The 26713-nt window shown below is 40.4% G+C and overlaps 1 protein-coding gene across 1 annotated transcript; it reads left to right on the top strand.

Annotated features, from left to right (window-relative positions):
* The first annotated feature begins 11274 nt into the window (after nt 1-11274).
* LOC310896916 (WD repeat and coiled-coil-containing protein-like) lies at nt 11275-25680 on the top strand. Its single transcript, XM_083829853.1, has 3 exons — nt 11275-13324; nt 21812-21932; nt 25509-25680. Exons 1-3 carry the CDS (start codon nt 11408-11410, stop codon nt 25673-25675), a joined length of 2205 nt encoding a protein of 734 aa, XP_083685979.1. The 5' UTR covers nt 11275-11407; the 3' UTR covers nt 25676-25680.
* Nucleotides 25681-26713: the final 1033 nt, after the last annotated feature.

Below are 26713 nucleotides of genomic sequence, written 5' to 3' on the forward strand. Positions count from 1 at the left end.
CATTGTTATTTTTCATCTTATTGTACCCAGCAGTGGCACTGAGATCCTCAAAGACACTGGTGTTAGCAACTGTACAGCATATGAAGACCTTGGAAGAGAAGATTAAAACAAGGGATGTCCCATATCTTCAGGAAAGCCTTTGAAATACAGGAAAAGTGGTTTAGGGTTGGCAGAGAATTGTAAGAGAGGCAAAAACAATAAAAGGGCCAAGAGAATGACCAAGGGAATCACTGAAACCAATTTACAGAAGTAGGAAAGCAATGTTTTAAAGAATGTTCTTTCAAAGCTATTGCATGACGTCCACCTCCTCCCACGCTGGGATCTAGTGTATCTTTATCAAGGAGAAAGTCCATTAGTCTCAGCTTTCAAGGCTCTGCAGAGCTCACCTTCCTGAGCAGTGGCTCACCACAAGACCTTCCCACAACACGTCTTTCTATCCTGACAACAAAACATCCAAAACAGCAGCCTGGAAAAGCAGGGGAACCCTCCTTCCCAAACATTACGTTGCAACCACATGACTCTGACTTCTAAAATTCCTCAGTGGTTGCAAAAAAAGACAAATTGGTCATAGTCATTATGAGGTTTTGCAGAAATCCCAAACCTCAAAGTTTAGCAGCTGAATATCTCATTTTCTTTAGCTAAAACCCATGCAGCCTGCACTTTTTAGAAACTGTGCACTTCCATTTTTAGGAAGACAAACAGTTTTCAAATTTTGAGGGTGTTTTAGTTTAGTTCATAGTTTAGTTCATAGTTCCTATACTGTGAAATCCCATTCTTCACTGCTTTTAAAATCTACAAAGGCTCTACAAATCATGTGTAATAAATTCCATATGTGTGCAAAGAACTCCCCTTGAAGGCCAAAACACTAAATTGCCCATAAAGAGAAAGCACAAATTCTGCAAACATACAAATTCATGGATGTCACAAGCAACAACAACAAACAGAAAACACACATTTCCCACACCAGCATCCTTGGAGAAGGATTCAGTTTTACTTTGAAACCCAACCACTTTTCTATGAACAAATAATGAGAGCAAACTAAGGATATTTTACAAATACTGACCTTTCCCCTCACTGAACCAACAAGTGCTGTCTAGTAATTTTAATCCAAAAGTGTGCAGAACATGCAAAAACAACAGCACACTGGAAAAAACAACGAAAATAAACAGCAGCCTGCACAGCTCAGCAGGTCATGTCACAGCAAATACTCCTGTGCATCGCTAGCCATGACAAACAAAGTAGAGAGGAGGGGTACACGGGGAAGAGCTCCAGCTCATCAGGATATACACCACAAACTGGTAGAGAATTAGTTGTGAGGGCGAGGAAAATGGTAGCTTATGCTCAGAAATGCAGGCAAAAAGTCCACCACACCAGGACCCAAGGGAGACGACTTCTAGAACACAATTTACCACTTCCAAAGAATGTGATTTTGGATTAATATCTTAATATCTTAATATATTTGGATTAATATCTTCTCTCACAGGTTTCTGTTGCCCCGGCGCAAGAAAAGACCCTGATGTGCTAGAGCAAGTTCGGTGAAGGGACACCAGCATGGTTAGGGGTGAGGATGAGAGATCTGGGTTTGTTCAGCTTGCGGAAGACAAAGCTAAGGAAGGATCTCAATCGCTGTCTACAGCTGCCTAATGGGGGTGGAGATACCCAGCAAAAAGACAAGAAGCAGTGGACACAAAGGAAGGGAAGTTCTGACTAAATTTAAGGGAAAAGTCTTCGGAAGATGAGTTTTCATACGAAGCCTTGGGGAGTCTGACTGAACTTTGAAGCTAGCTTGTTCAAGCAAGCAGTTGGACCATATGGCCTCTAAAGATCCCTTCCCTAAATTGCTGTGTCAGTAATATTTTTCCTACCAAACTTAGAAGAGGAGGAAATAAAGCAGTGGCAGTGAGGTTGACCACACAGTGCTAGTCGTAGATTCAGGACGTGCAATGCGTAATACTCCAAGCTGGCTAATGCTGGGCACTGCACATCAATGTGTGTAAAAACTAGTTAGCATCTCAGATGCCATATAAACATGAAACTGCAGCATCCATCCCGGCTAATTAGCACGCATGTAGATTGCTGCCCTGATAATGCTTCACTGCCTACCATCTTGAAGCCACCTTGCTGAAGTTATACTCTGAACTGCTCTGTGCCTCAGTATTCCACCTTTGTAATGAGGACGATAATTCTGCCTTGTCTATTTAGATTGCAAACAGTTCAAGAGCAGAGGTCCTCTTTTATTATAAATAAATGTAACAGCTTGGGGCCCAAAGCCTAAACTCAGGGTCGTGTGGGTTGGTCTCACAACTAACATTTCTCATAATAATATAAAAGCAGACAGCCCCCAAAAAATTAAAATTTCTCTTTCATCCAATCTTTCATAACAACAACAACAACAACAACAAAATGGATAAAAAGAAATGTAAGCAAGTCTATCTTTCAAACTGAACAAAACAGAACTGGAATCATATCTATAAACAGTAAACTAATTATTCCAGCTCTGCCATTTCCTTGCCATAGAAGTGACAGAGGGATCACTCTGAGAAACTTTGTATTTACAATGCAATACATTTGCCTTTCTCTCCAGCAAAACTCTTTCCTCTATAGTTTTGGTATTTATTCTGCGTTGTGAAGAAATGTCACTGGCTAGACATATTGGAAGCAGTTCAAACAACAGGGGAAAACCAAACAAACCGCAAATATTAGCTACAAGCTTCTGATTAGTCTTTCAATGATTTTGGAAAATGTAACTATGGAAAAGAAATTAACTGGCGTTCTCAATCCTCCAGATAAATGAATCAAGGGAGCTGGGTAATGGATTCAGAAAATTAAGGCTATATTTGTTTTCCTTCAATCTGCATGTGGAATGATAATGCTATGTAATGAGTTCCTAGAAGCTCTGGACCAAAATGATTTGAAGCTACAAATAAAAGATCTGCAGGCAGAGAGATAGGCTGTAGACCTCGCAGGACAGCTACGAGCAGGACAGTACAAACAGATGGTAAAACTTTTGTTTTGTTTTAATTTGTTTTCGTGTGACACTCCAGGGACAGTGTTAGCTCTAGGTAAGCGCCAACAGATCTACGATAGCCACTAAAAATCTCAGGCTTTTCAGTTTCATCTCTAGGACAAACACAAACACTAATCCTTCTGGTATTCAGCTCCCCATCAGGGCTGACCCAGCATTTGGCCTTTGGAGCTCTTACAGAAAGGAAAGGCTGAGTCAGCCTTTCTGGGTCTTGCACCTATGGAGTCAAGGTGGCTGAATCCTGGGAAACAGACATTTAAGCTTAAACTGACCCTCGAGTATCAAAATTTCTAACCCTTCCTACTGGTGGAGAGTATTTTATTCTTTTGCTTCTAAATTAAGGCTGTTGTCTGAGCCAAAACAGAACCACTGCAGCCTTTCTGTAAAAATTTGGACACCACAGGACCTTCAATACAATCCTACCTAACACTTAAGCTAGCTCAAGCATTATGGGCTAAAATTATCATCCACTATAGTTCTGCTTCAGTCTGCACTGAAAGTTTAAAAGTGAACTGTTTAAAAAACAGGTGGATAGCACTAATTTTAATTATTAGGTTTGTATTAGAAAACATTCACCAAGGTATTTGTCTATATTAGGGGGAAGAAGTAGGGAGATCCCGTTAAGTCTAACTAGCAGGAACATTTCTAGGGAAGACCAAGCCACAGACGATCTGCTGCAATGGTTTCCAAAGAGAGCTGGGAGGCATCTCTCTTCAGATACTTCTGAAATTGTCCCTGAAGCAGAATAGCTCTACCAGTGAAAACAACGCTGAAAATATTCGTGTAACCTGGCCAACAGATGTGTTGTCTTCATACACCCCCCATACTTGAAGCAAAATTAGCTGCAGAGAGAGACCTGACAGTCCTTCTCAATCAATATTCTCAACCATGGTTTAACTGCTTGAATAGATACTAGAATCCACTTGACTCAGAAGCAACCAATTTTGATATACTTTATGAAATTTGCTTTCTAGTGCTCTTTCCAAAACAGATGCTGCTAAGGGTTTGACTCTTTATAATGTCAACCAACCAGTTTCGATACAGGGTTATATCAGGGTCATGCTGACCTGAATCCCATTACCATAAGAAATTATTTTCCCAGTGCAGACAGAGTCTAAATGACCTTTACAAATTATCAAGCTGGGATAAATACGTATCTGCAAAAATATTATTATCCTTTGTTCGTGTTCAAGTTACAATGGGCTTTCAAATGAGTGGTCTAACTGAACGTGCACACTATAGCGAAGAGCATGTAGCCGTGCGAGAAGTTCCCAAGTTATTTGACGCATTTGGTGCAGGTGATAAAAATATGGCTCCAAATTTACTTCATCGTGTGAAACAGAAGATACTATAAGAGACTTCTTTAAAAGCAAACAAATGTATTGACTGTGGAAGAAAGAGACTGGCAATTTGGAAGCTGAATGCTGACTTACAGATGGAAAGACCTATTAGATCATTCGTTTCCTCTCTTTGCCAAGACAGGAATGGTTCCTAAAGAACATTTCCTACTCTTCTGCCTAGTCTAATTTTAATAACGTAAGTCCTGGAGTTTCTATCACTTTCTTTAAGATTCTCTTCCACACAAACACAGCTTAAGCTCAGGAAATTCTCCTTTTTAAGAACAGCGTGGAGAACTTTTTTGATTGCCTTGTAAAGCAAGCACAAGAGGTTGGCATATACAGACAGGGGGTATTAAGCCACAAAACTGGATTGAGACGGGGCGTTCAGTGCTGGGAGGGATGTGGGTAGCTCAAGAAAGAGCTGTCAGTGGGCTGATCATTGATCAACGTGCTAGCTGTAACAGGCACGCGTGTGATGCCTACGCAACCACTCCTTGGCATTCATCTGCCTGTAACCACGGCCTATCTGGGTACATCAGCTAGACTCATAAAGCAGGATTCATTGTTCTATTTTAGGTGCTTTGGGATGGGATGAATCACGCCTTGAAAGCGTCTGTTTCTCACTGCTGACTTTGGAGCGAATCGGTAAGCAGGGTCAGATGTAGAGAATCACGGTGTGTACGCCTAGAGGTGTGTTACGGAGCTGAGGCTCAACTCGGCTGCCCCCTGGGAGCTTGGGTGCTGCCTTCATGTAGGCAGCCAACTGTGTGTACCTCAACTGAGGCGTGTTTATATGGGAGATGAATGCCACCCCTACAATTAAAAGTGGGATGAATCTCATTCTCTGTGATCATGTTTGCATAACCACCCTCTGCGTGCTTGCCTTCCTTATTCCTCTCCTGTCTTGCTTTAGCTTTGTGAAAGCCAGAAGAGGCTGAGCCCAATGGTCTTGCTGGGAGCAAGAATAAAGTGACCTTCCACAAAGTTCTGGTTCTTTTCCTCCACCCCCGTGAACCCCAAGTCTCATTCTAAACCATGAAAGGGAAAGATTAACAAACCCTTTGCCAGCTCTGCTCTCCCTGACTTCATGGACTGCTGTGTTAGAACTGAATGAGATTTGACTTTGTATTACAAAAGAGAAGGAGTTGCAAAAACCACGAAGACCAAAAGAGCTGTCGACAACACTCCTGTGAGATCTGTGGATAGCATCGATGCCCGGCTTGGAACAGCACGATGGAAAAGAGCATCTCTGGTGGTTGCCCTGAGATGCAGGGGGATTTGCAGGCCATGTGTCAGAGGAGTGGCTGCCGTCACTTACTGCTTTGGAGACTTGTCTTCTAGCAGCACATCACCGAGTGTGGAATTGAGCTCACCGAGAGTTTGTGAACTTCTCCAGGAAGCTGCAAAACGTCTGTCTGTACTGCAGCAGTCTCTCCTCCACCATGTATGTCCCCTTACTGGATGCCTGTGTTTAGCAGGTGCTAGATCAAGCCAGCCAGCCACGTTTGGCCCAGGCAGGCACTCCAGGAAGGTAAGGCTGTGACACTGAAGTGTAGAAAAAAGAGACACAGAGAGAAGCTGTGACTTCCCTGCCTGAAGTCTTCTTAGTTTATTCTCCTACTTACAATACAGCCTGCCTAGAAAAGCTTGGGGCTTTACCTTTACATAATAAATTACATAATTTATTTATTTATTTTTAATTAACCAAGCTTCTTAACAGTTTGCTTGAACACATTTATTTAAACAATACATTTCTTTAGATCTTTACCTGACATACCTACAAAAACTCTCTAGCAGAAGAGCGGGTTAAATCCCATTCAGAGAGCAGCAACAGCACGCAGACATATCGCTGTCAAAAGGATGCTGATTTACATAGCGTGATCAGTAGATCTGCTCTGACAGATTACGTATTTTGTATCTTTATTAACTGTGCATCATTTTCACATTCTGTTCCAGTCAGCTTGTGACAGATAACTATTTTTTAAAATCAGATCTCAAGGAAAAGAAACGTCAATGTGGAAAAATAAATACATTACTCAAGCTTCTTGAAAGTATTGAGCTAAACGATACATCAACTTAAATTGGTGAAATCATGGCGGGGAGCTTTAAATAGAAATGTTTTTGAAGTAGAAATATCACAAAGCATTAGACATTTTATAAATCTGAGTTAAATTAGTATTAGAAAAATTATTACTGTTATGTTTTCATTACATATGGAGCTGAATCTGTCTTCCTTTGAAGTCACCAGGAATATTAACATCAATTTAATTAACTTGAAGCAAGATTTAGCCCAGAAGGAGTTATTTTACCATGAATAAAGGAGAAAATGAAGTCTGAATCTCAGCTTTTCCAGTAAGGCACTCAGCTCAGATCCACAGAGATACTGCGATACCTATCTCCCACTAGACAGGAAATAGGCAAGTAAATATATTTAAGAGCCTGGATCTCATTATCCCTGATTCATACTGAACGCAAAAATATTCACCATTTCCCAAGACAGGTGAATAGTAGGTATAGCAATGGGAGAAAACAGCAATATAAAAAGAGTATTATAAAAAAGGGTAGCTCAGCCTCTGAGGGCTGGATTTGGTTTTTCGAGGTTCATTGAGAACTATGGGAACTTACTGCCACTATTTAATAGCTATGTGCTATCAACATAACTACGTGTTAGCTGTAAACGTACCCTCAGAGGATGGTGTTTGGTTCTGGACTTTGTGTGGTGCTTCCAACAACCACCTCCTCCGATGAGACACAGACTAGCTGGCTGGGATCACTCTGCAGGACAGGGTCCGCAAAGGTGCCACCAGCCAAAACACCTGATTTAAACCGTGGGTGACATTCTGATCTTAGTTATACCAAAGTTAATCAGAGGCACAGTGGTGCTAATAGGATCAGAATCTAGCTCAGTATCCCTGTAAAGACTGCGGTCGCTCACTGGACTGTCTCAGATTACTAGCAGATTACTCCGGGTCTCGAAGAAAAACTATAGCATTGCCAGGACCGTTTTCAATTGCCAGCCTTTACTTTGGCCATTACATAGATCTACGCATGCCAAGGTGTCACAGAAATATTATTGAAATGTTTTACCAGTTTCCAGAAAATTTCACTAAGTGAATGAAAGGAATACCCCTGGACCCAACTGGATCATCTTTTTCAAAAATGAGATTGTGCCAAAGAAAAGCTCATTGTCTCTTTCATTTACACTTTGTCTGTGCCTGGAACTTGATTTGAACGAGATATTATTTAAATTCTGTAATCACAGCATAGCTCTATTTTTTTTCATTTGTATATTTCAAAAGTCTTCCATTATTCAGAAAGTTTTTTAAAGATAAACTCTGAAATGTAATCTGTCTCAATTTACTTTCCTCATGTATGGTGTTCAGGGAGGCGATTCTGTTCACACACAAGTTTCTGGCCCACCTTATTCCCTCCCACTCAAAAACCCACTAAATGAACCACGGTAGGGAATTTTCCCTGAGATCCTCAAATGTTATCTCAATGGAGCCTGAGGTTCGAACTCAATTGCTACAGAATAAACCTTGTAGGGTGTCCAAGCCCTGCAGATTTCAAGGAACACAGACTCTTAGAGAGTCAAGAAAAGGCCACAGCAAACCCTTCAGAGGTTCTCTGTCTCCTTGGTGGGCCTCACCTTGAATTCACTGGAGCTGTATTACAAAGATTCTTTGTAGTCAGGGATCTTGGATTCTCATTTGCTTTAAATGAACACTGTAACTCCATAGCTACTAAGGCTTTTTACTGATTTGCTTCAAACTTTCCAGAAAAATTCTACCACAGGACGTAGAGATGTTATGTGACAAGAAACAGGAGATGCGTTATCTCGGTGAACTAAAGTTGCTACAATTTGGGGAAAAAGAAGACCTTAACACCAGACGAAGCAGGAACACTTCTTGATGAAACCGGTTGTGAGTACATCATGCTTCACTACATCACTACCATGTATCAGTGAACCTGTGGCTGTTGCCATTTTTATATTTGAGTGTCTTGGATAATCAACTAGAAATAGCCATAAGTCTATCAGACAAAGTCCTCTGTCCTTTCAGAGCTAGCTCAAAACGTCACCATGGCTCTGCTGGAAATATTTTTCAAGACCTCAGTGTTTGTGGGACATCACAGAATGACAGAAAGGTGGAGGTTGGAAGTCCACAATATATATAAATGTCATGTGGTCCAGCCCCTGCTCCAGCAGGAACACCCTGAGCAGGGTGCCCAGGCCCACGTCCAGGTGGCTTCTGAAGATCTCCAAGGAGGAGACCCCACAGCCTGGGGCAGCCTGTGAGAGGGCTCCAGCACCCGCCCAGCACAGAAGTGCTGCCTGGTGGTCAGGGGAGCCTCCTGTGCTCCAGGTTGTGCCCGTTGCCTCCTGTCCTGTCCTGGGCAGCACAGAAAAGAGCCTGGCTCCATGTTCCTTGCAGGTATTGATAGACACTGACAAGAGCCCCCAGAGCCTTTTCTTCTCCAGGCTCTCAGACTTTTCTCATAAGAGAGATGCTTCAGTCCCGTAACCATTTTGGTAGCTGTGTTCTACAGGGCAGTATCTCCAGGTCTGTCTTGTGCTGGTAAGCCCAGAACTGGACCCACTCCTCCAGGTGTGGCCTCACCAGTGCTGGGTGGAGGGGAAGGATCACCTCTCTTGACCTGCTGGCGATATTTTGCCTCATGCAGCCAAGAACTACATTTGTGTTCTTTGCAGCAAGGGCACATTGCTGGATCACGTCCAGCTTGGTGTCCACCGGGGCCCCCAGCTCCTTTTCTGCCAAGCTGCTTTCCACCTGGGTGCCCCCAGCAAGTCCTGAGAGGGGGAGAGTCTGCTGGAGAGCAGATACATGCTGTAAGAGATGATGAAATAAAAATAAAAAAGAAAAAAACAAAGAAAAGAAAATACAATCTTCCACGTGAGTAGTCCATGATCTCAAGATCTCTGCTTAGCTAGCAGAACACACATCCTCCTTAGTGAAACATTTTCAGAGCATTTCAGTCAATCCAGCTGCAACATAGTGCTGTTGGTTTTTTTGTTGTTGTTGTTTGTTTTTTTTAATGATATTTTAAACACCATTCGGAATGTAGATGAGGTGGCTGTGCTAAAAAAAATAGCTTTATCAGTAAAATACTTCCAGAAGACAGTAAACCAGCTAAGTGGCCTTATTTTAAAGCAAAACAAAAATATCTTATACAGACTCTGCAATTTTGTGGAGATGCTGGGATTGTTTTTTAATGTAATCTGTTTCTTATAACTACTATGGGTGAAAAGCTGCCACTATATATGAAAGAATAATCCTGCAGCCACTTTAAGAAAGTGCCTGGTCAGAGTTCCTAGTGAGGCAGGCAGTGTGGCTTCTTAATGATGGCCTGGGCATTGGTGTCAGCAATCAGTAAGGTAAAAGCATGAAAAAACATGTTTTCACTGCACGCAGAGACAGAGACCAAAAATGTAGGAGTCTTGCATAAAAAAGGATCTTCTAACCTCTGTATTTAGCTTTTTTGCCTATTTTTTTTAATTTCAGTTTTTACCTATTCAAGTCATCACTGCTGGTTTGTCCTTGATGAAGATAAAATATTTTGATTTTGAACGCAGTCTTCATGAAATAAGCTACAAAAAGCAAGTAGCTGTGAATGAGACTACAGCATGATTAGTTTACATAAATTTGGGAGTTCTTTAGTGGTACTCACCATCCCCACTAAATACACCCGGGAAAAGGACATTAAGAAAATTCTTGCAGCCGTGATCCAACAAGAGGTCACCTTTTGCCAGGTGGAATTGTAACAATAGATAAATTGTAAATCAGCCAAAGATGCAGAATGTGTATAGTTACCTTAAACCTTTAACTGTGGTTATGACACCAATCATTTGAAACCCTTCTTTGCATAATGTGAAATAATTCACATTATTTTGTCACGAAAATCACAAAAGACAAGAGTTGCAACAAAGCAGAAGGGAATTGGCAGCAAACCCAGAACCACATAAAGACGCTGAGGATGGGATCCAGTTGCCTGTAAGCCTCTAACACCACTTTTGATGGTCTCGGGACTATTTAGGGACGGTCTGTGTGCTGCCAACTGCCACTCGGGGTGGCACTGCTCTTCTGTAAGCTTTGTGCCCTACCTGCCAGCCCCCCTTGGCTGTCCCAGGCATCCTAGGGCATTTCTAATAGCAATGGTTGCTTATCTCCGAGTACGGGATCTCACCCTGAACATTTATTTTCAGCAATACATTTTGGCTGCATGTTGAGGGAAGAGTCCTCACATATGGGTGGCTGGGAAGGCCAAGAAAGAAATCAATACGTGATTGTAGCTAGGAAATCCAACCCGGTAAAATGAACACTAATCAGCTGTCCTTGATTCTAGAATAGATATATATATTTAATTTCACCTTCCTTCATCTTCCTGTAATTACTAACAGAACAGAACAGGATTTCTTTTTTCTCCTTTCATTTCACAGCCACTTAGGGCCTTGTATCCCTGAAAGGCGCTGTCCATCAGAGATTGCAATCTGCCTTGCGCAGTTCGCGGATATATTTAAATCTTCTTTTACCCTTCAAAGGCTAGTTGAAAGAAGTGTTAGGTCATTATTTCAGGCTGTAGCTTAATACTTAGGTTTAACAGCATATGATCTCTCTCCAGCGTTCACCAAGGACCTTCATTCACTGAAGGTCAAGGTATTAAATGCTATTTTTAAACACACACCCAGCAGTGAAGAGTTAAAAATAGACTTCTACGAAAACGTACAGTAATTGGTTAAACCTTGTTAGCCATCACATGAAGATGATAACTCCTCCCAGGAAAAGACATAGCAAAAGCAGCTTTGACATGGATTTATACTTAGAAGAGCAGCTGCAGGCTTACTGGGAAGGCATTCACAATCTAGGCTCAGCGACAATCAGCAGAAAAAAAAAAAAAAAAGTTTGATTCTGCAAAGGAAGGGAATGAAATAAAAGATTTTTTTTTTTCATCATCATGGTCTGCAAATGAATTCCATGGATTTTCTACTTTGGAACAATCACCAGTAGACAGAAAACCTAAAAAGATGGAGCTGGGAAAGGCAAAGCTGCTGAGAACTGGTCTCAATGCTTTATATCAAGCCATCCACCCCGTGCATGGAATCGCCTGGACAGATGGGAAGCAAGTGGTACTGACTGCCTTGTACTACCAGAACGGAGAGCTGAAGTTTGGAGACTCGAGTGTTGTCGGTCAGTTTGAACACGTGCATGGGCTTTACTGGGGCCCGTGTTGCTCTACAGAGACGCCAGCTCTGCTCGCTGTTCAGCACAAAAAGCACGTTAGCGTTTGGCAGCTGGGCTGCAGCACTGCCGAGAAGAACAAACCCTTGGTTTCTCAGACCTGTGAAATTGGTGAGCCGTTTCCACTGCTTTCCCAGGGCTGCGTGTGGCATCCAAAACAGGAGGTCTTGGCTGTGCTTACGAAGAGAGATGCTTCAGTCTTGCACGCTGTTCGTACGGACAATAGTAGGGTTAAGGCAGACATCAAAAGCAGTGGGCTTATTCACTGCGCTTGCTGGACTAAGGATGGCAATCGTTTGGTAATTGCTATAGGCAGTGCCCTGCATTCCTATATTTGGGATGATGCTCAGAAAACTCTAAATGTCTGCTCCTTTTGCCCCGTCTTCGACGTGGGAGGTTATATCTGTGCTATGGAAGCCACACTGGATTTCCAAATTGCTGTAGCTACTGAGCTTCCTTTAGATAACATCTGCGGTTTGAACGCGGGCATTATGTTTGATACGCCATCTGGCACCGAAACTGGTTCTTTAATCTCACAGTCTACGGTGTTTGGTGATGAGGAATACTCCATGGACCTGCGACGAAGGTCCACAGATTCAGACAGGTCAGGCACTGTTGATTCAATAGCTTCTTCTTCATCGGGTCCTGTAGATTTAACCCACATCCTTGCAAACCACCGGCGGTCTGATCCCGGTCCTCTCATTACTCTGAAACGCAAAGACTCTGCAACAATAAATGGCCAAGATTCTTCTTACCTGATCTTGGTGACTTTCGAGAGAAAGGTAACCACCACCAGAAAAGTCAACATCCCAGGTATTCTGGTTCCTGACATAATGGCTTTTGACCTTCGAGCTCAGATTGTGGCAGTAGCCTCTAATACTTCTAACATTGTTTTGGTGTATTCAGTGACCTCTTCCTGCATGCCCCATATTCAACAAATCCAGCTGGAAAAAAATGAAAGACCAAAGGGCCTGTGCTTTTTGACCGATAAGCTCCTGTTGATTCTCATCGGGAAGCAAAAGTTCCCCGAGCCTAACGTCATTCCCTCTTCGAGTTCAGACAGGTACGTAATGCGTCTGATGACCAAAGAACTGATGCTGGAAGAAGATTCCTCAGCACTACCAGACACTAAGCAACATATGCTTTATAGCTTTGTATCCTCTGTGAACATACCTGGAAAAAGGAAGTTCTTTGAAAATCTTGCCATGGAAGACCAAGCTCCAAGCAGGGAGCTGTTAATACCAAGAAGCACAGTTATTCAGTCTCCTAGTGGCAGGAGAAGACTCATTGAAGAAGTGAAGAGCCCTAGTTATGAGCAGAGTTCTTCCTCAAGTTTTAGTGACCTGGATGAGAAAAAGCTCCCAGGTGATGCCTCCGTTGCCTTGGAAAATTTGGATGCTGAACCTATCAATCGTTCAATAGCTCTTCTTGGTTTTGGAACACCTGCCAGGCCTTCCAGTAGACCAGCTTCCCCTAAAGTACAGTTCAGTGTGATCCAAGAAACATCGAGCTCTAAAAATAACAATTTGCCAAGTGAAAGAGGAATGAGTCACATATCTAGAAATTTAGAGAGACTTTGCGGCAGCTTCAATGAGTTACAGCTGAGTCTTTCTGAAATAACAGACCTTGCTAAAAATGGGAGAAGGGTATCTTTAGCCTATCCGTGTTCACAGGAACCGCCGGTTGTTCATATCACGTATCAGGTAATTTTTTCATCAACTTACAAATATGGTGATAAGCCACTGAACTTTAAAACAATGTTTTATTTATATAGCTTTAGATCAATAGGATGCAGTTTAATTCTTACCAACCCATGAGAAATGTAACCTGCAGTTGGCATCAAGCTTAATTTAAAATGGTATTTTGTCATTGAAATAAGAACTAAGGATAACATGGATTTAGAGGATACTTCATGTGGGAGATCTGTGTGTATTCTTTGCAAAACTTCTAAGCAAAAGTGTCTTGGATATTAGCTGATTTTGTGGGCATCTATCAAATAAGGACAAAGCCATGTGGTTACATGTACAAAAAGGTTTGTGTGTTAGTTTAGTGTAGAGATGAGCCTATGAGCAGCCATCAGTAGACATCCCCAACAGAAACCTAATAAATTCAAACCTGAGCTCAAATCCAAAGTTTGAAGGTAGCTAGACTCTCATGAAGGCTGAAACAAAGTACTGAATACCAGCTTATGGAAAATTCATGTGGGAATGATACAAAGCCGACTTATTTCTACTTTAATGTCTCACTGTTAATCTTTATACAACCGGACATAATCAATTTGCAAAAAGTATTATCACTTCAAATTTTCAGAAAAAATATCTGTCAGTATGCAATTATCATTTTGTTAAATAATTAGATGAATGTCAAATCACCATGTTCCTATCCCACCCTTATTTTAGCAAAATTCCTGCTGGCTTCAATAAGAATTTCAGCCAGGGAACATAGGCTGTGCAATTATTTCTTGTGTTTATTCTTAGTATTATTACCAGTAATACTGATATTATACTGATAATACTTTTGTCATCCTGATTCTATTGGCGTCGCTGCTAGAACTGGGGTTCCTTTCAGGATGTCGATGCCAGTTGCAAATGCATTATCTGTTGCAAGATAAGCAGAATCAAGTCAAGTAATACATTAATTTCATAATGCTGCTGCTGCAGTATGTATTTCTTAGACAAATTTGACTCGTTGTACAATAACAACCTCCTTTTATTTGAAAGGGATCCATACAGATATTTAAGCACCCCTCCTTAAACACTCATTAAGGGAATCGTGACTCGATTTAAACATATTCATTAATTGTTAACAATTGTTTACTTGGCATTTTAGCAGATTATGGTATGCTAAGTACACTGGGTAAAAGCAAAGCTTTTGGTCTGAATTAGTCAATAATTTAACTTGAATATATTATACAAATTCTGGTAAAAAGTTTTCTATTTTAAATAATTTAGGAATTTATTTACCAAGAAGCAATATCTTCTGTTCCCCAGCATGTTCAAATTAATTCTTATTTTTTAATATAAATCAACTTCTTTATTTAACAAGTAGTCCCATCTCTCTGATTCAATTGGATTAACCTTTCCAAAGAGAAGTTCTGATCGTGACACTTAACATTAATCTAAGATCTGAAGTCACCATGCACGTTGGCTTACCCAAGCAGTAAGAATTAATTTTCCTGATTTCTTCTTTGTGAATAAATAACAATAATAATAAAGAAATAAAACTAGTGTGTCTAAAATATTGCCAAAGTAACTAGATTTAAAAAGGAAGTCTCTTATTTATCTAAACAGGTTAATTTCACATTGAGTCAGCAGAAAGCCCCTCTAGTACTACACTATAATGACTCAGAAAGTGCCACTTGATGTCTTCCCTACACATAGATCTTCTGGGTAAGTCTCACATGTAATGTCTCGAGTAGTTCAGCCCCTCTTCTGAAATCTAACAGCATCACATAATGATGCCAAAAATTAATGAAAAATAGACTGATGGCAAAAGGCCTCCAGACAGACGGGGAAATATTTGCTTTATAGGCAGCTAATAATTTTCTCAGAAAATAGTTCTTTTGATTAGTTTGGACTCAGACATCTGAACCTCGCTCCTTCTGCAGGAGCTGAGGAGCGCCCTGCGAGCTCAGGGACCAGCTGGGCTATGGGCTCCAGCCAGGCTCTCTGTTCACTGTGCAGAAAGTCAGGAAATAGCTTTATTGCCTTGTAAATAAATATCAGCCTGTGGAAAACATTCTAAACTTCAGGAGCTGCAGTCCAGTCAATAATATGGCCATTATCTGTCAACTTTTTGGGTCAGGTGTTTGTGCAACCCCCAGCGCAGCAGAGGCTCGATCTTGATTGAGAAATTTTACTGTAAAGTAGAATGAGCAGTACTACATAGCCATACACATTAAAAACAAAGTTTAAACCATTATAGATAAAAATATAGCAATAATTAACAGGCAATGACGAACACTGCTGTGCAGCAGCATTATTGACGTACATAAAGGTTCCAGTTGTGCTTAGAAAACCATAATATAAACCAGAATGCACATTGCTTAATAATTCAGAAAGTCTGCTTACTAAATAGTCTTCAAAATCTTTATTCTGTTAGTGCCAGCCTGCCCACAACTTCTCTGAAGTCATGTCCATGCGGCAATACCAGAATTTATATTCTGTGTAGCCCACAGCCATAAAAGAAAAACATGATCACTCACACTTCGGAAATGTCACTGCACTATCACTTGTGTAATAGCATCCAGCCACCAGAGGTGATTTGATCATTCAACCCTGAAAAGCAAATATTATTGCTCTTTCATCACATACAGACTTGTGATTCAGGCTAGTGTGGGAGGGCAGACAGACAGACGCAATAAGAAGATATTATTTAACAAGGGGAAAAAATAAAAGAGAGAGAGAGATGAAGATCTGCCACAGATTTGTTTCTGTTTCATCTTGCAAAAAGATGCTTTTATCATCCATTTCCCCCAGAAAAGAAACAGCTGCAGAATATTTAAACTAGCCTCATTCAAAAGCTAATTAGAGTGGAAATAAAGGCAATCTGGATTTGGAAATAATGGCATTTAGGGAAATCTCTCCAGGAGGAACAAGGTTCTTCTTAATCTGAAGACTGTCTTAAGAACTCCTACGTTTTGCTCACAAGCAGTATCATGTCAAAAATCTACATCCCTGAAAGCATATATTGCCTGATTAAACAGGAAATAAATATCTTTTCAGCAATTAGTCAACAGGATTTCCTTATTTCCTTTCCTTAACATTCACCAATAATTAGAGACAAGACAATTTGTACTTTTGTAGTATCTTCCTACAGTTCACTATGGGAAACTTTATTGCCAAGGTCAGCTACAAAATAAACAACTTTTACACAGAGCTGGGAGATGAATTGAAGGGATCCAAACACACGGCAATAAATTTGCTGATCCAAATACGTGCAGTAGAGATAAAGAAGGGAGGGGGTGACAGTAAAATGAGCAAAGAGATAAGGAGAAAGCAGGCTGCAGTGATCAGCTGTGATAAGACCACGAACCTTCTGGAAATCCAAAGGGTAATTTTGACTCGAGTCGAGCAATAGAAAGAAAGCCATGAAAATGATGGAAGAGGAAGGCGTTATGACCGCTCCCTGAAGTAAGAAACTAGTCAGCCAGCCTGAAGTTTAGAAGGAAGAGATTTAGGATGACCATAAAAGACCTGCAGTAGTCAAGAGAAGGGGTGATTAATACATGGATAGCATTTTGAGCAAAGGTTGAGGAATCTGTTAAGAACAAATTCTGACGACAGTGTTGTGAAGGTGACCAGCAGCAGGCAAGTAGGGTTTGTTGTGGAGATGTAACACCTTTCATTAGGCCAGATCATTTGGGTGTCAGAGACATAGACAAATGTAATGCCAAGAATGAAGCCAGGCTTTTGTACTGTGCAAAGCAAGTAGAGGTTTGAGTAAGCAAACAAACAAAAATCCCAAACAAAGATCAAGGAGGATGACAAAGGGCATGCCTTAGATGACAAGGCACCTGCAACATTAGTTGCAGAACTATGAACAGGGAGCCAAGAGCAGAGAAATGCTAGCATCACATCACACATGTCCTTCTGCGTGCTATAAATGCAAACTGAGCTGGATTTAAGCACCCCTGAGCACCCCTGAGCACCTCAAATCTCTTCTAATTCAAATATTTTACAGGCTTACTCTTCCCTGACAGGTTAATTAGGGTTGCAGCTGGAACGTCCCACATAAGGCCATGTGAAGATGCTGAGCTATTGAGAGCTCCACCAACATAAAACCACGATCCGCCAGAAATCAAACCGGGATCCCAGAAGCAGAAGTCAGGGCAGGAGAGGGAAGCAGCACGGGCTGCCAAACCTCACTGGCGGTACCCGTGGCAATGCTGCATGAGGCTGTGACGGAGCCCTCTGAGTGTCGGAAATCATAGTTCTCCTTCCTCTTCAGTGCTCCTCCGTAGCCACCGAGCTCTCTTTTTGTTGTCTTCTTGGTCAGATCCCCCATGTCTATATAATTCACCATTTTTTTGGCATCCCACACAATGAGTGTGGGGGCAAGGCAAAAGTGAGCTGACTAATAGGGATCGGGGTTTCGGAACTGAAATTATCACTGAAGCACAACTCAAAGAGCTGAAATCAAGGGTTTAAGAAAAGAAAACACAGTTCTAGGCAACTGCAGCCCTTATTTGTCTTGCAGTGCACAGATGTGACTAACCTGATACCTTTCCTTTGTAAAGAAGAGATTATTAACACAAAGGATAGGAAGAGTATTTAAAATACTTGTAGTTCAGTACAGCACTCGAAATCGTGCCACGGGGGAAATTACTTGTTCAACTGCAAGATTAATACTGGGATTGGGATTAATAGAAGAAATATAAGATGGTTAAAAAATTAGCTGGAAAGAGGATAGCAAACAGTTATTAATATATATATTTAAAAAAAAAAAGGAAGAAATTTTCTAGTGGATTTCACATGATTGGTCTTCAGGCCAATCTTAAAGTTTCATTAATAACTTGATGAGATATGCCAATAAAATCTGCTTATGGCATAAAGTCCAGAGTATTTTCAATAAAGGATCAGGATATCACACCTGTAATTTAATGACCTTCCCATCTAGAATAAGAAACATGGATTGAAATGAACTCATATGAAGTGCATAGTGGAAATTCCAGGATAAACAGCAGGATTTTCTGCTATAAACTATATTCATTAGCTGGAAACAACTGAGGAAGACAAAGGCTTGCACGTGTTAAGTGACTGCAAGATGACAATGAATTAGGAAAACGACACATTTATGGAAAAACCAAGGCTATGGATGCATCGGTGAGGTGCATACAACAAGAAATGCAGTCGGGGGCAACACAGATGTGAGGCCTTATCTGGGACAGTTTCCATTTCTAGACATCCACGTGCAGGAAAGACGCATTCAAACTGCAATCAGTTACTAACCCAGGGGTAGTAAAAATGTTGTTGGTTGGAGTATATCCTGATTTACGTCACTGTTTCATCAGTCGTTGAATTTAAGCTCAGGAGGACGATCTCAGCATCCAGGTAACTGTAGGCAGCGCATTCGGAAATAAAAGACAAGAAGTGAAAAGGATCAAGAGGCAGGACTAGCTGGCTGCTCAGTGGGAATCAAAAAAGTTAGAAGAGACGTGCTTGTTTATTGTCTGTTTTTATGGTGTATAGCACCTAATCCAGGAGCCTTTTTTTGCCTCAGTCAATGATTTTCTTTGTGCTCCAAACCATGAGTTTTGAAAGACAAATTGTCAACAGTGCGACTGGCTGGCTGCAGCCCAGGAGATCCTTTGTAGGCTATAAAATGGTCAAGGGGCAGGCTGACACAGCTGAAGGAAAGCAATTCTTGAATCGATGGTTTGTTTCTGTTGGATTTTTGTAGAGGGAGGGCTGGACCTGATAGACTACAGGAGTTTGGCTGCAGAAACTTTATCTGAAAATATCCACTCAAGTATGGGAAAATACAGTTGTTTATTCTGTGATTAATGTGTTCTTAGTCCAGCAATAAACTTTGGTTTAAAATAACACAACCAACAATAAGAGCTTTTAATATGAAAATTAATATGAAATCCTCTGGCTTCTGTTGGAGATAAACAGCAACACAGCAAAACATACATATTTTAGGAAGTGGTGGATTAAATTAAAATTTGACTAGAAAATGGTCCTTTGTTCAACACATGCAAATGGCAAGTACTAAGGTGAGTGAATCTCTCAAGGTCAATCTCTGTGTAATGGTTTGATCTATAAAAAGGGAATAAAAAGAGTTACCTACCTCTCAAAAGAGCATGAAGTTAATTCAGTTAATGTAGGTGATGTGAGTGAACATATTCCTCAAAGAGGAACATTATCGTTACTTAAACCCACCATTAAACAAAAAGAGGCTAAATAATTAGAAGCTCGAAACTGAACGATCCTGGACCTGACTGAACTTGTCAGCAGAAAAAAATAAAATGTAAATGTGATCAAGTTTGTCATTATAAACAGAAGTATACAACAAAGAGAGAACAGCTAATGTGAATGCTCACAAGTGATGAAAGACAAACACCTCTGAAACTTAAGCTTTGAGGTCTGTACTTGAAAAGCTGTAAAACCATGGGTTTTACAAGAGATGCCATGTAGTTTTTTATACACAAAAATGTTTTCAACTTCTAATACCCATTAAAATTGTAACTTTAAAGGCTAAGTAGGAAACAAACTAGAACAAAGTCATCCTAAATATACATTTCCATTCAGTGGATTTCAAGTCGACAGAGACATTGCTAGATCGTTTTCTGATTATTCTTGAGTTGAAGCATATCTACATGAAAAAAAAAGGAATGGCTTGGGTCAAGGCAATGTACCTGTCTCAGTTGACATCTACCTTTTTTAATAATCCATTAACTGAGTTACAGGTTCGAATAAACTCTGTTATTTCAGCCTGAGATCAAGGAAATGAAGTGGTTTTCAGATGTTCTAACCCACAACACGCAGCAGGCAAATAGCACCTTGGGAACGTAAATGCCAAGCTGACAGTTCAGCCCACTGAGTTTTAAGTATGTTTAGGTTCAAAAGAATATGGTACTTCGTAATTTGAAGTGACCTAAAAGTGACAGTTCTCTTATATAGTTATAGCTGTAATAAGAAGCTACTCTAGGTTTATGACTAAGAAAATGATATTTCTTTGACTAAGGATTCTTTCGGTATTTCCCCATTAATTGCACAACAACAAATTTCTGGCTGTTTTGAACAGGGAAAGAGATGAGAAAACCTTCTCATCATCAAGTTGGGGGGAGTTTTTAATGGAAAGATATTTTTTACAGTTCTTACATCTTCTATCAATCATAATACATAAATAAAAAACAATCTGATAAAACAAACAAACAAACAAACAAAAACAATACTTTATCTGCATGGCCAAATTAAGGTAGAGCTTGGTAGACATTCTGACTTGCAGAGTTCAGTGTTGTTGCATGCGAGCATACATACCACGTACAGAAAAATTGAAGTGACTGGTTTAGAAAAGTTGTTGCACAGCAAAAAAGCACGTGTTCACTGGGAGAGTCAAAAGACAGCACATTTAGAAATGAAAAGACAACAATTAAAAGAGATTTATTTAGTCAAATGTCAGATTACCAAGTACAGAAATAGAAGATGCAGTTGGGAATTTATTCAAACATAATTTTATGTCAGAAAGGAAGATGCAAGGGTAGGAAGTAGACACAGACAGGATAGGACTAGAAAAGAAGTTAGCACAGACAGCTTCTTTTCAAGATGTTTTAAAACATTAACTTGGATCCCTTCTAAATGTACAACATGGAATGGTTTTATGGTCACTGTGAGAGTTTTCATGTTAAGATTGACTTTCAAAAGATATCAGATGGGAAATTGCAAATGCAAATACGTATTCATTCCATAACAAATGGAATGAATTAACTCCACTGACAACATTAACAATATTGTTTTGTGGTCCTTGCACTTTGTAGTAACCTGAATGGCAGAACACAACGGTGCCAATTCTCAAGACCAGCTAAACTTCATGAGTGCCACCTTGAGTATGCCATGTTTATATTCAAAAGCATATTTTTTAGCGAATGTTAGAGCACTAAATCCATATATTCCCTCTTTATCAAGACCAGCCTTATGATTCCCAAGCTACCTTGCTACAACAGCTTTTCAGAGAGACTGTCTCTATGCACAGGCTCTCTCCAATTCTCTGTGCCAGAAATGGGGGGGTTTACTGGGGCGGAATAGCTGAACAATGAGTATCGAAACACCCACGCATACAAAGCAAACTGAACAGAGTACTCAGTTGCTTTGGTAGCACAAGACTTAAGCAACTTCCTTGTAGGCATGAAATACTCCCTTCCACTGAACTGACCCTTGAGCCAGAAAGACCCAATGGCCACAGGAACACGTGGCCTAATGTGTTTTATATGAAGGGGTGATGCAGTTTGTGCCACGTAAGCACAGAAAGCAAAAGCCAAAGAGGCATACACCTCTTTCCGTGGGACTCTGTGCCTCAAATTGCACTGCATGATTGTGCCATCTCTAAACTGTAGCAATGACAGAGAAAGGAAAAGCAAAATAATGAAAGAATTGAAAAGAGTGAGAGCAGGGGAATGGTTAAAAGGATTCAGGTAAAACAGCTAAGCCTTTAACAAGATCTTTTCTTTTACATACATGCATTTGAAGAAATGTTTTTCAAATGGAGCAGTTACTGAAGAAACAAAAGATGTTCTCCTCTGTGATGGCAAGATCCATTTGAATTTAGTCCAGCAGCTGTTTGATCTGCCCATTATTGAAATGAAACATGGTATGTTCTTTTTATTTCTGGTATCTGGTTTCAACTGAGATTTTTAGTGTAAATGAGGCATTTGTGGTAATTACCCCATGCTGTAGCAAATGGAGATAGCTAAATTCACTTAAATGCTAAGTAATTGCAGAACTACCTATTACCAGAGTAATACATTGGATGCCTTTGCAGAGGAAGGCTGAGAAAATAATCAGTCCACTGTGTTATCTGGAAGTAGAAATGCTTCCTTCCGAGCCCTTTTGGCATTCTGCCTTGTCCATCTTCACAAGCGTGCCCCACACCTGACAATAAAGAGTAGGCTGGAGGAAAAGTCATTCTCAGAACATGATATAGATGTATTGTGCAGCATTTGGGATTATTTTATTCTAAGATAAACAGCAATGCTCAATGTTCTAATTTGCCAATCCTACATTTCTAACACCACTGATTAATCTGTAAAGACAGAAGTGGCCAGGGAAACCTAGGCCCCGACTGGTCTCTGAATTACCTTATCCCTGTCCATGTCCGCTAGCTTTTCAGCAATACGCAGACTGCTTTCTCATACCCATTTCTCTACAATGCTTCTGATGGCTTTCTGCATCGCAGCCTTATTATATAATGATCTTATGGTACACAGTAGTTGGCCATAATTGTGATCTCCTTGCATTGTTTCCGCACTGAGGGATCCACAAATAACTTTGTCTTGGCCCTTGTCTTAGCCCCTGGCAGGCTGAGACGCACTGGCTTAATCAGTAGACAGTTTTATGAGAAATTAATTTGACTTTTGGTGAAATCAAAATGAAAAAGGACAGTGGTAATGTTATAATGTTCTAAATAATGACAGTTGCATACCAGACTCATACATAACAGGCTAACTGATGAAACAGGCTACATATGTGCCACAGCCCAGGGAAGCTGCCTATATCCCAGGCACATTGGGATATTTCAGTTTTTCCCTGGCCGACAATAGTCGTTCCAGCAGATAATATGGATATGCAGGATATGCAGATAATAAAGATATGTTTGTATTTTTGTCAGGAATTTCTCTTGCCTGTACAGTGCAGTAGAGGCACACATAAAGCCCTCCACGTGCTGCAGAGACCGGAGTTATTTCCCAGCAGGCTTCTGCGACAGCACACTGTAGCTTTGCAGGGCTAGGAGGACATCGTTTTTGGCTTGTACTTCCAGTTCTTGATTTTGGAAACAAATACCCATAACAAACAACGAGGTTTACAATTCAGTATGAAAACAATAAATAATGGGCCAGAGAAAACATATTTTCTGCTCTATGGAATGGTTGAATATTTAGTTTGCAGAACTCTGCTCTTCAATTTCATCCATCAGACTTGGGAGATATCAAAAAACCGTCTCAGAATCGTCCTAACATGCCCCCTACCCGTATAGTGCGCTGCTTGGCATTTCACAAATTGAGTCTGTTTGTTGACAGCAAGAAGAAAGACTGAATGAAGAATCCTTCTAAAACTCACCAAAATCCTGCAAAATTATCAGGTTCCGGGCAGAGGTAGTTATGCAGCTCTTTTTGCAGTTATGACCAGTTGAGGTTTATATTCCTAAATCTTTCCTTTGCCACAAGGCATGAATATTAAGTTTGATGTTTAAAAATATCACTCCCATCCTTTAATGCTGTATAATTAAAGGGGACATAATGAAAAGTGTGCTTGTACTGCAGTGATAGCCCAGCATTTTCTAACTATGAACCTAAAATTGAATGTATTGAAAAAAAAAAATCTTATAACTGCAGACCACATTCATACCCCCACAGCAAGGCTATTAGGATCGTAAGAGTTATACGAGCAATGAACTTGGCCTCATCGTGTGTGCATTAAGCCCAGGACCGTAATACCATTACCTGGACTAAATATAGCCTGCCATATAGCGCCGCGGTATTAGCACACACAAGTCTCTCTTTTCTGCAGGTCATCGTACCAATAATTGTGCGTAGCAGAAGGGAATTACATTCAGCACAAGGTTTTTCTGCCTTCAGTGTATTCTGGGGCATATACTTCGAAGCAATGTTACCAATTGCACAGAGAATTTCAAATATTTCAATGAGTGGAAATAAAAAGTCTTAGGAGTATGACAAAAGAGTATGCTTTATCAATTTGACCAATAATATAACTATCAACTCAGACAGCAGAGTTTCCACTTCTAGGCCCACGGTTTACAGAATCTGAAGACTGTCCAGAATTAGAAAGAAAGTATTAAGAGTAGATTAAAGATTCACGGTTTGGAATGACAATCTCCTTATGATGTAACAGGTGACATGACAACTTGGAATAGTGTCGCAGGCCAGGGAGGTGCTCTGTTAATAGTACATGGGAGATTTGCTTTGTCCAGTAACATGGCTTGTTACAGTTGACAAAAATTAAGCATGGTTTCCCATTCCTTTTTTCCATTTTCCTTTTCAACATGGCTTTTCAAAACACAATCTTAACTCCCCAAATTATAAATTTGAACAATAAAATATAACAAGGCTTTCTTTACCTCTGATCCCAGCCAATGTCACTGCTCAGTAATGACAGGATCATACGCTCTAAGAAAATGTATGACACAAGGGCTCCCACAATGCTTACCAGCTGCTACAGTGTGTTTTCTTCTGTTTTTTTCTTTCCACAAAATGTCAAATCAAACAAAAGACAAACAGAAAATTCACTATTTTCTGTAACAGCTGTAATATCCAGTCCAACAGGAAAGAGATGAATCACTAGAAAAAAAAGAAAAAAGTATATATAGCTTCATTTGCAAGCTAACTTTCAAAGGAAGGTAAAAAACAAAGTGTAGGAGGCTACATTTATTTTCTGCTTCTGTGTAATACAGAAAATGAACCTGAATGATTTTGATGTCTTTGTCGTTTGATCTTGCCTCCTTTTTTTTCTTTCCTAAAAGGAAACAGATTTAAAATGTCATTCAGATTCTGTTTATTCTCTTCTTTATGAAAAGATTTGATTAAAAATTGAAGGACAATAAATTTTATTATATCAGCTTTTGTAAATCAGCTTTTTAAAATCATGATATCTTCTGGAAACCATCTTCAAGGTGCAACGTGTTCCATTTGCTGTATGACTTTGTAAGCATACTGAGCAATCTTGGCTTAAAGAAGGACATGGAAATCCCAAATTCCCTGTAAAACCAACACAGCACAATAATTTTCTTTACGAAATTTTCAGGTTTTGATGATCTCTTCATCATTTGGGAACAGCAGATGAGCAAAAGGGATAAGCAGAAGTAGATGTCACTGGAACAAAAGTTGGCATGGAAAGGCTGGCCGAGTTTTCAGAAAATGGAGATACGGTTTATCAGAAGTAACAAAGAGATGCTTGGTTTTTCAACTTAACTTAAATAAGGGGTAAAATACCTCAGAACTCTCAAAACCTTTTATTTAGCCTCCTTTTGTATTTACACAAAAGTGTGTTTAGCAGGGACTGCCAGATCTTAATGTCATTAACATAACAAGGTTTTAGCGTACATAAGGGAAGCCTGCTCCGCTCACGTGCTGGATGAATTCTTAAAACATGTTTGTGCATTTTATGTAACCAGAGCCGTACGCTCATTTTCTTTTTTGCTTCATTTTTGTAGGCTCTTCTTGGATTGTGCTCACTGCAGACAAGGACGGCTTTGTGCCATTAATATTCAAAGCAGCACAAGAGATAATCATAAGGGATGGAACTGACAGTTCAGAAGTCTGTGGAGGGCACTCCTACAAAAAGGGCAGTCTAATGCAACCACCCAGCAGAGTGACATAATTTCTCAACAAAACCCACTAATGATCCTTTTTTTTTTTCTGGAGCAATGCAAAGATGTTCTGCAGTGTCAGAAACTGAACGACTAGAAAGCTGTCTTCACTACTTGCAATATATTTTAACTGTAAAATCTGTGATATGGTTACACAATAGCTAAGTCCTAGGGTTGGTCGGACCCTTATGATTTCTTCTGAAGGATCAGACCTAGCCTGAAGTTTATCAGCGCTGTTGTTATTCATGGCTGCCAGGGGACTGGAGGAGAGACTAGTTCCTAATTGTGGTAAGAATGTTCTGGGAGAAACAACATTATGCTAAAAATCATGCAGTAAAAACAAGTCTGGCTAATACGGGAGTACAGACACCACAAAAGCAACTAAATGCTTTTTGTTGCATGAGAAAATGCAATTAAAGAGCATTTATGTTGAGGAAAACTGGGAAGCGAAATAAGAAAGGAAAGCACTTTTAGGCTCTCTTTGCCGTTCCAGTGGGTCCCATGGAAACCTGCAATGTTTTCAAAAATGCATAATTCTAACATGAAAACGTTCAACTACTAAAATGGCTGCATCGCTGTCTCACTGTCTTACACAGCATGTAGATTTATATGGGCACACGGAAGAGAAAGAAAAAAGCCTTGCCAGGTAAATTAAGGATCAAAGACGCTGAATGCAAATTTCATTCGGCTACATGCAGATGCCTACACCGAACTTGCCACCTAGACTCCTGTAGGATCATAAAACCAAAAAGCACTCCTACAGCAGATCACTCGTGTCCGACTGTAGATTTCTAAAAGTGATCGTGGCAAACCATCCCTATTCAGTCAGTAACTAAGTGCCTATTCCATTCCTCTGACTGCAAAGCGCGCTGGTGTGACTGGTCTGAATGCAGACACTTACACTTAGCCAGATGAAGCTCACCCTCAGAGACAAGGGGTAACACCAACACATCTGAGGAGCAGACAGACAGATTCATGGAAATTCAGCCATCACGACGACGGTGACAGAAGTAACAGAGGAACCGAGTGAACTTCCAAGGGAACTCCCA

The sequence above is a fragment of the Anser anser genome (genome assembly GCF_964211835.1).
Source record: "Anser anser genome assembly, chromosome: 3".
Taxonomy (NCBI): domain Eukaryota; kingdom Metazoa; phylum Chordata; class Aves; order Anseriformes; family Anatidae; genus Anser; species Anser anser.

Bases quoted from the DNA above. Each gene is read 5' to 3' on its own strand.
- LOC310896916 (XM_083829853.1), top strand. From the start codon at position 11,408: ATGGAGCTGGGAAAGGCAAAGCTGCTGAGAACTGGTCTCAATGCTTTA. The intron at 13,325-21,811 runs GTAATTTTTTCA...ATGCATTTGAAG, and splicing joins TTGTTCATATCACGTATCAG to AAATGTTTTTCAAATGGAGC. The intron at 21,933-25,508 runs GTATGTTCTTTT...TCATTTTTGTAG, and splicing joins CATTATTGAAATGAAACATG to GCTCTTCTTGGATTGTGCTC.